At 40.3% G+C, this 11137-nt stretch overlaps 1 protein-coding gene across 1 annotated transcript in view; it reads left to right on the top strand.

Annotated features, from left to right (window-relative positions):
• The window catches only part of LOC116551970 (aldehyde oxidase), an 86111-nt gene that overhangs the window by 30769 nt on the left and 44205 nt on the right, over nt 1-11137 (top strand). The window contains exons 16-19 of the mRNA XM_032278723.1: nt 941-1033; nt 5618-5787; nt 6089-6215; nt 8829-8951. Of these exons, the coding sequence (XP_032134614.1) occupies nt 941-1033; nt 5618-5787; nt 6089-6215; nt 8829-8951 (513 nt within the window). The remainder of the gene's footprint in view (nt 1-940; nt 1034-5617; nt 5788-6088; nt 6216-8828; nt 8952-11137) is intronic.

Raw genomic sequence — 11137 nt, 5'->3', positions numbered from 1 at the left:
CTCTGTCACCCAAATTAGAGTACAGTGGTGTGATATCATAGCTCATGGCAGCCTCAACTTCCTGGGCTCAAGCAATCCTCTCATCTCAGCCTCCTGAGCAGCTGTGACCATAGGCATGCGCCACCATGCCTGACTAATTTCTTTTATTTTTGTGCAGAGACAGGGTCTTACTATGTTGCCCAAGCTGGTCTTGAACTCCTGGACTCAAGCAATCCTCCTGCCTTGGCCTCTCAAAATTCTGGGATTACAGACATGAGCCATGGCACCTAGCTCGTTTTATTTTCTATTAAAATTATTTAAATTAGAAAAAAATAACCACCAGGTGTATTGTTGAAAGCCTTTTCCCCCATCTGGCTGTAGGCTGTACAATGTTCTCAATCTTGTGTAAAGAACTAAATGACTCACTTCCCTCAGTCCCAAGGAATGTTCTTGTTTTGGAACAGAATCCTTCCCACTGTGGGGCAGCAGCAGGGAGGCAGCCTGTGTCCCCCTTTCTACATAGCTGGCAGGCAACAGGGAACAGTTTTACGCTTATTTGCAATGGTGAACTTTGACTCTGTTGTTTCCCTGGCTTAAGTATTTTCTTCCTTTCCATTTTACTTACTTATCTTCTGTCTTCCTGTTGGATCAGTTTATAAGTCCTCAAATCATTTAGGAGAGTATATGAGAGAATCATAGAAACATAGAGATGGTAGAAGCCAGTTACCTACTATATTGATCTGGCTATTCATAATATGAGGGAGTATGTATGCACCTTTCAGAGTATGTGTCCTTGAGTCAGGGAGTTGCTTATATTCCAGGGTTCTGAATAGGATGAGTGCTTAATACATGTGAGACTTCAAAGTAGAGATGCTTGCTAAGACTCATGCCAGCCTCCCTTCCAAAACCATTCTGGCACATTCAAACCATTTAAAGTATCTGCAATGGTTCTACTTTTCAGAACTCAGTTCACTATCCCAGGCTTGCAGACAAGTATGCAAGTGCTTTAGAAGATCTTCATTCCAGACATCACTGCAGTACATTAAAGTACCAGGTGAGTGGTATTTTTGTTTTTAAAAATCCAGAGTCCAGGCTATAGTGCTTTGACCTGGACATTCCCATTGTCTCTCTGTGAAACTCAAACTCTGTAAGTTCAAGCTCCTCTTCTGGTGAACTCATAGCCTTCTTTAGAGGTAATTAAAATTTTGAAATCAATGAAGAATTGTGACTAAAGACAAATCTGGCAGTGATAATATTAAAGAAAAATGTTGATTGGGGTCTTAAAGGTCACATGCTTTGCACTAAGGCCTTGTACCGCTGACACCCACGGACTGCCCACCTTGCCACGGTGTTTTCTGCCCTGAGCACTGCAAGGCATCAGAGTCCAATAAAGCCACACTCTGCGGCAGGGCCATGAGCTGCTTTGCTTTCATTTTCAGAGGAAAAGACACAGCCCCTGGCAGTTGATGAAGATGCAATAATGCTTTTAAAAAGAACTGCTGATTTGTTTACTTGAATGTGAACATATTTTACTCCCTCAATCCCTATTCTCCAAGTGATTTTTCTGTGAGTTACATTTGAAAGTTGAATCAAATGTAAGTTCTAAGAGCTTTTTATAAGCTCTCCCAATAAAGGCTATTAGAGAACAGAATTCCTAACTCTCAAATGGAATTTTCTGCCATATCGTAAAAATATTGCCTGAAGTCACCCTGTTGGTAAAGTGAATACAATTTGATGTGTTTTTCCTTGAAATTATTATCAGGAAACTTGACCTTGAGAGTTTTAATAAGTCAAGAACATGAAAAGTCTTTTTAAAGCATTTGTTCACTGAATCTATTGTTGGATTTAGTTGTAAAAGCTTATAGTATGTCATAATCAACATTGTAGTTGGTGTATATTCCTTGAGGTTTTAGGTTCAATATGTTTAAAAATTAAAATGCACCAAACTCCATTGAAAATGATCATTTTGAAATTTAAAAACAGCTGTCATCTTCCCTGGTATTCTTTTAAAATATGATAATCAAACCTTTGACTTATAAATATCCTAATATTTCTTGGACAATGGAATAAACCTCAGAAAGAAACAACAACAAAATTAATGGATATTGAAATCATCCAAAGAAAAAAGGAAATTTTCACATAGTGCATGATCTTGAATGACAGTTTATCATTGGTTGCAAAACAAAGTTTTAGATACAATGTGTCTGCCATATAGATGAGTTTTGTTTTGGTTTTGCCCATGGTTTTTCACACACATATACAAATATCCACATTACTAGAGCAATGTCAGCAATCACGAAGAGCATTTTTCCCCTAAATCAGTTCATTGGCTTTAAAAGCATTCTGGCACAGCTTCAAAAGATCACCAGTTTGAGGAGACAACATTCTTTATTCCACAGTATCTTTAGCCAAATACAAAGCAGAAGCAGGTAGTTGACAGTCTCTTTCACCAGTAGATTTATCACAACTGACAGAAAAAAAAAAGTATGATATCTTTAAAATAATCAACTTTATATTTGACTATAGGACAAAGACATTTTTGGAATTTTTCCTCAGTTTTTGGCAGGCCTCACACAGCATGCTTTCAAAAGACTTTTTTTTTTTTCCAATGTTACTAAGTGTTTTGTTGGTTTCAGTGAAAAGTGTTATGTCAGTTAACTCCCAGACCCATTGCAGATACCTATGAGTGTCTTTCCTTAATGTCTGAGCTCATGAATTATCTGAAATTTTGGTTTTCAGGACGAAAAAACTTCTTACGGTTTTAAAAAGATGTGAGTGATTTTTTTCACTCAAATGTGGTTCAGGTTGGGAGCTGAAGAAACATCACAGCTCAGCACTTTGGGAGATATTTTACAGAGGAAGTCAATTCTTACCATCTGTAACATATGAAAAACCACACCTGGTAGAACCTACATTGTTGGTTTTTTCTTCCTTTTCATCACGATCTCAGCTCCTCAAAGCAGAGGGGAAAGAGGAGAACTGCTGGGAGCACTTTGCCATGAGGACAGGGCAGTGTGAGCTACGTCAATAGAGCTGGGGCATTGGGACTGCCTCCAATCTGTCCTCATGCCCAAACCCCAATAACTAAAATTTTCTCTAATTTTCCCTAGTCCCCTACATTAGTGGCCTAATATCTACCTTTATTTAACGGTGCCTGGGCCAAGGTCTAAATTATTTTTCTCGATAGTCTCCTGCTTTCTAGATTATGGATGACTCAACAATGACTGAAAAGGAAAAAACAAAAACTTAGTCAATACTCTGTTTTTTATGCACTGTATTATACTAACTACAAAATAGAAGTTTAGATTTAAGTAAAACAAGTATGAAATTAAAGCAATAAATGCTTATCAACAGTGTTTATTTTGCAGTAAAACAGTAAATTTTATATAAAATAAGTTCATCCCACACACGTCTTACACCAAGGTAATTGTAGAAATTACACTACTTTCTGTGCATAGCTGTCAGCCACAATTCGGTTAACATTTTACTCCTTGTCATTTACATTATGAAAACAATACTTTTTTTCTTTTTTCAAATCATCAATAATGATGTTGAACATGTTCTCAACACATGCCACCGTGCCATTCCCTACTGATATTCCAGGCATGCCACCTGCCTGGAGAATCTCTGATCTCTAACTCCAGCCAAAGGTTTATGTTTTTGAGGACCTTAAGTAGTTTGGTAGTGAGTGGAGGGCACCCTTCTCAAGCTCTGGAGCAGCAGAGGGTGTTGGAGAACTGTACGTTTCACAGCTGTCTTAAGTAAAGTTCTACATTATAACCAGAGCTCTCCTCCATTTATGGGATTGGATGAATAAAATACAAATGTCCAGAAAGGAAAGGAAAGTAAAACATCTGCAGGAAAAGGGAATGTGTTAATCAGGGGAATCCAGACAGCTTCTCTTCAGTTCCATAGAGCAAGAGCCTTGGAGCACTTTCACTGGACCAGGGCGGACTTTGAAATAGGAAAATTTGCAGTGAAGAGTGAAATGAGATACTATTTTAGATGGATTCAATATCTAACTTATTGTTCACAGCTGTGAAATATATTGAATAGGCTTTCTCAAACTGCACATTCTGGTAATCAAATGCAAAAGAATTTAGCTTTTCTCCCCGCTTCAGATGCCTTGAAGGACACCATGTGGGAAATAGGTCTGTTTCTTCTTTTTTCTCCCAGTAAAGATTTTTAAGCAGTACGTGTTCTGTTGGTGACTTGTTCTCTCTTCCGTCCTTCCCACTGATGTGTAGCCTGGTATTGTAAGGCTTATCTCAAAGGAAGATCCAGGACTCAGGGTGATCATGTGAACTGCAGGATGGAAAGGGGAGGTGTCCATAGCTTTTACCTGACCTCAATCTGGCCAACATGACTGTATGCCCCTCACCCACAGGTCTTCCAGAGAAAGCCTCTGGGAGTCTGGCCTCAGTCCCAGCACCGAGTGCAATGCTGCCACAGTGAGTTACAGATGGGGGCGCCCGCCAAGGCTTAGCAGGTTACTCCTCAGCCACAGCCTTCACCCTGGGCTCTGAGCTCAGCTTATATCATGTCTCTTCACTCTCTTTCTCCTTCTTTCTTCATGCCTTCAATTCTTTTCACAATATACACCCAAATGGGAAAGTCAGAAACTCCCATATTTGAAATACCAGGGCAGACATTGTGCTGATTAATCTCCACTTTGGTTAATGAAACACATTTGAGGTATTTACAGAGCCACCAGGAAGACATTCTGCTCCCTGGGGCCCTAAGAAAGAACATTAGTGAATCATTGCTCCCATTGCAGGTTCCCTTGGCTTCATTCTCTACAAGGATTGTCTAAGTTAAGAGTTTTGCCAATTATTTCTTATATTTCCTCTTTCAAAATAGAAAAAAAAAAAAAGGCTCTTCTGGTTGAAGTAATACCCTCAATATTTTCTATAAACATAGTCATGATATCATCATACTCTTCCGTAAAATATGTGTCATGCTTATATAGAAACAGTAAAGTCATTTTGATAATAAAATTTAAAGAGATACATAAGTATTGGCAAGAGGACATAACTTTATACATCAAGAAGAAAGATTTAAATTTGTTTACTTACACAAATGGAATTTCCATTAGTGATGTTTGGGGTCTATATTTTTTAAAAAGTGAAAAATAAAAACATGGATCGACATACCAGTTGGCCTAATGAATTACCGTAGTAGGTTTATTTTCCTGGTGTTACTAATAGTGACTTTTTTTTTCTTTGAGATGGTGTCTCTATCGTCTTCCAGGCTGGAGTGCAGTGGTGTGATCTCGGCCCACTGCAACCTCTGCCTTCCAGGTTCCAGCGATTCTGTAGCCTCAGCCCCCTGAGTAGCTGGGATTACAGGCGTGAACCACCACACCTGGCTAATTTTTTTTTAATTTTTAGTAGAAACAGAGTTTCACCATGTTAGCCAGGCTCATCTCGAACTCCTAACCTCAAGTGATCTGCCCACCTCAGCCTTCCAAAGTGCTGAGAGTATAGGCATGAGACACTGTGCCTAGCCCAATAGTGATTTTTCATATGCAAAGTGTTCTTCTGGTTATACTGCCTTCTTATAGGAGTTGTGTATAATAAGACTATTCCTGCCTTCTCTGTAGAAATATAAAAGTATATTTTGGTTATTCGTTAAACAGAAAATAGGCCCAAAGCAGCATCCTGAAGACCCAGTTGGCCACCCCATCATGCATCTGTCTGGTGTGAAGCATGCCACAGGGGAGGCCATCTACTGTGATGACATGCCTCTGGTGGACCAGGAACTTTTCTTGACTTTTGTGACTAGTTCAAGAGCTCATGCTAAGATTGTGTAAGTGATAAAGTTCTTATCCAATGGGCGCAAATGACTGCTTTTTCATCTAAGTCACATTAGTGAAAACTAATGGTGTGAATAAATAGGCTATTTGTTGGTGATACCCAATTCAGACCAGACATGAAATGGGATTGAAATGTAGGATTTACTACAACTTCATTGTCCCAAGAATTTTTTTCCCAATTGTCTGGCAGAGACTGTTGGACAGTTCTTACATCTCTCATATCTTATTTTCCAATTAACCATGTTCTCGGGCTTTATGGCCGCTCTCAGGAGCTCTGCTGTATATACCACCTAGGTCTATTGATCTGTCAGAAGCTCTCAGCATGCCCGGTGTAGTGGACATCATGACAGCAGAACATCTTAGTGACGTCAATTCCTTCTGCTTTTTCACCGAAACTGAGACATTTCTGGCAACAGATAAGGTACTGCATTTTTGCTTTCTGTTTGAAAAATAACTTTCTCAGTTAATGGTGCTTCATATTTTCTTAAAGAAACCATCTAATTTGGTACACCGTGAAAGACTGCAGTATTCTTAGAATGCTTTTTATAAAAATATATTCATTTTCCATATAAGTAAGACATTAGTTATATAAAAGATTATTTGGTGTTTTATATTTTCTAATAGTGAGATGGCATGCTGCTAATGGTATGAGTAAATAAAGACATATTCATGATAACTTTAATTTGGAAATCCCTTCCCTGAGAATCCCTTATTATTGTGCCAGTCTCCGTGTGGTCAGTTCAACTACAAGTTCAAGTCATATCTATACCATAAAGCCTTTTTCCTTATTCTTTAATCCAGAAATAGTTCTCTCTCTTTCTCTCTCTCTCTCTCTCTCTCTCTCTTTCTCTCTCTCTCTCCCTCTCTCTCTCTCTCTCAGCTTATTCTGATTCATTCATTCATATTTCCATGTGTTAAAATGGCCTCTTTATTTTATTTTATTTCATTTATTTTTTTGAGATGGAGTTTATCTCTGTCACCCAGATTGGAGGGCAGTGGCATGATCTCAGCTCACTGCAACTTCTGCCTCTCAGGTTCAAGCGATTCCTTGCCTCAGCTTCCTGAATAGCTGTGATTACAGGCACGTACCATCACACCTAATTTTTATATTTTTTGCAGAGACGGGGTTTCACCATGTTGGCCAGGCTAGTCTTGAACTCCTTACCTCAGGTGATCCGCTCACCTCCATCTCCCAAAGTGCTAGGATTACAGGCGTGAGCCACCACACCCGGACTAAATGGGCTTTTTAAAAGTGAGCATCATCTATGATGTCTGGTCACCATCACTGAACAAGCTATGTATGATTTCTACTTCCATGCAGCTTAAAGTCTAGAGGAGAAAATGAAGTGACCTTCAATGTACTTTCTACCTTGTGTTAAGCTTGTTTATTTGTCTTAGGTTTTGTCTTATATATTTCCTCTACCTAGTATAAATTCTGTGAGTGAGGTTCCATGTTTGATTCATCTGTATATTCCACACACTGCTTCCCACATTGCAGGGTGAATGAATAGAGGGATAGTGATAATATTGTTGCCTTGTGAAAGTTACAAATGATTAAAACTTTGGTTACAGCAAGGACAGCAGTCAGCAGGTTTTCTGCATAACAGACTGCTCAGTTCAGTGTTTACCCAAAAGGGCTTCATAATTTGAAACAGTACCTTCCTCTGGCTCTCCCTGGAAGATATGGTTCATAGAAATGAAAGCTTGATGACTGAGAGTTGGAACTCAAGGTTGAAACTCCCCCGAAGCAGGGCTGTGCAGCACTGGCAGAGTCAGTGAGAATTTAAGGCCTTTGCATAAATAAATAAAGTGAAACTGGTCTCAATTGCATGATAGTACCTGCTCTCTGAGATGTCCTTATGAAGAGTATAAGCACCGTAGGGGCCACATCTATGTGCCAGGTCACAGGAGCAAAATCAGGCATCTTTGGAGAGCAAAGAACAGTGCCATTGTGAATGATGCCTTTATTGGTTTAATGCTTTTTAAAATATTCATTTATGGCACTTAATGCCTTTTTAAAAAGTTTTCATTGTAGAAGTTGTAACATACACAAAAAAAGAAAAGTATTGTACAATGAACCCCAGAGATTCATCACCCAACTTCAACAATTACCAACACATTGCCATTCTTGTTTCATTGTTCTGTCTTTCACTGTCCCCTTCCAACGAATACACTTTTCTGTGTTCATGCTAGATTTAATGTTTTTAATACCTTTTTTTCTGTTGATAAAACTGCTTTACGTTCATCGTGGAAAAGACATAATAGTTGAAAGCCTATTTTTAAAATGAGTGATTACATTGGAATTGTGAATCCTTACAGCATAAGGTAGGAGAGAGAACTCAGCAGTAATGGTGACTTCTTCCAGTCCGGACTGTTTTTACCTTTCTCAAGGCTTAAGGTTTATTTTCCCCATCTTCTGCTCTGGTCCTTGTGTGAACTCCTGAGTCTAGCTGCCCCACCCACAGGTGAATAATCCTAGCTGCCAGCCCCCCAGGAAGGGGATGCTATCTGCTTGGTTGCATCTTGGCTATGAAGTCTTTTCATGAAAAGGCAGTTTGTGAGGAGAGATGTGCTCACCAGCACTGTTCTGTTATCAAAGGGGACTTTCCTTCCCAAGTCACCCCCTTTTTCTCTCTGACTGAGATGAACTGTGACTCCCTGGTTCTCCCTGTCCATGAAAGCAGAGGCTGTTTCTCTCAGAACAGCTCTGGTTGTCATGTGACAGCTACATTTCAAGCCATGGGACAGGCTGGCCCTCACGTAGCCTCATAGGCTTGGCCTGAAGTCTGAGTCAGCTCTCCTTAAGACATCACTCATGCTCCTTTGATAGAGCACAAGGGTCTAAACTTCCCCTAGTGCCTGTAATCAGGAGGCCGGCTATGGTTATAGTCATGGACGGATGTGCAGGGGTCGCATCTGCATGTGTGTAGCCCTAGCCCTAGTGTGATCTAGTACTAGGAAGCAGGAAGAAATGAATAAAAGAGAGGAACTGATGCCTGCCTTCCTTGACAACAAAGGTCTTTCTGTGTCATAGGTGTTCTGTGTGGGTCACCTTGTCTGTGCCGTGCTTGCCGATTCTGAGGTTCAGGCAAAGCGAGCTGCTAAGCGAGTAAAGATTGTCTATCAAGACTTGGAGCCACTGATCCTAACAATCGAGGTAATGAGTTCCATGGTGGTGCCAGTTGGGAGCCAGAACAAATATCGATTAAAATGCTTTTGGCTACTGTAACAGAAAAATGTGGGTTAAAGTGGCTTCCAGAATACAGGGACTTTAGTGACCTCTAAACAGTCTCAGGATTAACAATTTCCCCAAGGACACAGTTTCTTTTGCCGCTAACTCTCTGCTGCCCACGATTCAGTCTTGATCTCCTGTGGTCACAGGTGGCCACCAGGACAACCTGAGCTTCCTTGTTCATGTTCAAGGAGTAAGAGGAACCCTATTGCCCCAGCATTCCAAGCACAAATCCTGAGATCTAGCCTACGAACATTGGGGAGGTAGCGTAAATAGATTAGACTCAGTCCATACAGGCTGCATGTGCTCTGGGACACAATAGCAGCCTCACAGCATAATGAACACATTGCTCTCTGGGTGACTAGTGTGGCCTGAGGCAGAACTGAGGAAGCGACCTGGGCACGATCAGGGTCTCCAAGAGAACCGGGTGTTGGGGGTGCTTCCCGCCGTGCTGCTTGATGCCTAGGAACATGGAGTTTGTCTCTGGGAATTTTTCTTATGTTTTAAAATTAAAATCATGTTAAAAAGACAAAATTTTAAAAGTTTAGTTGGAGTCAAAGCGTGTTTAGACCTCCCAGATTTTCCTGGCCAGTTTCAAATCCAAACATTCTATTCCCTTCTCAGGCCCTTTTCATTTACATGTTGCCTGCTATTCTTGCATGCTTCATATATTCCACCCCCTGAAGTTTTGCTGGAGAGTTAAAATTACTTATTAGAAATTATTTTGTTTCTAATTCTTTGCCCAATACCACAGGCTAAAAATATCTACTCTTCGCTCCCCCTACCTTCCAGCTGAATGAAAGTCCTGATAAGCAAGTATAACAGATGCCACTTTTCCAGGCCTCCCCACATCAGCCAGCAGACTTGTGATTGTCTGCCAGAGAATCCCAGCATCAGATACAAGCTTTGGCTTTGTGGAAAAGAATTGCCTCACATTGTGTTCAGAGATTAAGCTCTCAAAGTTTCATCAACTGGATCAGAGTGGATTTAATCAAAGTCTATAGCAGGGAAATATGCCCCTCTCCCTATACGTTACATTCCTTTTATCACTTTCCTAAGAAAAATTCAGAAAATTGGCTCAAGGTTACTCAAAGAGCAAGCAGCCAGTGAAGTTGAAAAAGATTAAACTTTTAAAAATAGGATTTATGAAACCTAGCTTCTTTTCTCTTTCCAACCTGGAATCTCTTTAATCTTGGATTAATAAGGAAAGCATATGGACTGATTCCAATAGGAAGTGTGTTATCAATAAAAATAGAACAAAAACAAATATCTCTGTCACTATCACAAAGATCTAATCTGACTTATGCTTTTTGAGTTTTGAGTAGATGGAATGGGGAAATAATCAGAACTCTTGCATAAGGGGTAAGGCTGATGACCACAGTGAAAAAAAAGTGTTCCCTACCAGAATCTGTCATGAATAATAATCACCAAAACAGCATGATCATAGCTAGGACCTATACAGAGCTCACTATATGGTTGACATGGTTCTAGGTCAGTTTCACACATTCACTTACAAAATGCTCACAACAATCCTATGAGGTAAAAACTATTTTCATCCCCATTCTGATGGGGAAACTGAAAGGGTTACCCAAGGTTACATAGCTAGTCAGTAACAAAAGCAATTAAACAAACACTCTGTCAAAGAACCTGCCCTACCTGTGCTATAAACAAACCAACCTGTTTTTGAATAGGGGAAATGGCAGAATCACAATAGCACATCCCTCTAAGGGGTGTTGTCTAGACACCTACTGGTGGCCAGAAGAAAACAGAGATAAGAGAATCCCCAACCATCAACAGAATGGATTTCATGGATGGACAACAACTCACAGTAGTTAATGCCAGCAGGAGCTGGCATACCACATTTGTCAGTGGACACATGGATTACTGCAAGATAAATTCTCAGGGATAGCTAAAAACCAATCTATGTTATTGTAGCTACATCTCTGGTTATGTACACCACCATACCCCTTCACTGGGCACCCAGGGAGAGCCAATAGGGGCCAGTGTATGCATGGATTTGTACACAGCACCCAGACAGGACTTGTCTGAAATCTTACTTCCAGGGCTGGAGGTCCCAGGTGCTCTACTGCCCTGTGCAAATGAAATGCTCA

Source organism: Sapajus apella, unplaced genomic scaffold (genome assembly GCF_009761245.1).
Source record: "Sapajus apella isolate SASKATOON/1434 unplaced genomic scaffold, GSC_monkey_1.0 scaffold10, whole genome shotgun sequence".
In the NCBI taxonomy this organism is placed as follows: domain Eukaryota; kingdom Metazoa; phylum Chordata; class Mammalia; order Primates; family Cebidae; genus Sapajus; species Sapajus apella.
The sequence above is the reverse complement of the archived record's forward strand: the minus strand, read 5'-3'. Positions and strand labels throughout refer to the sequence as shown.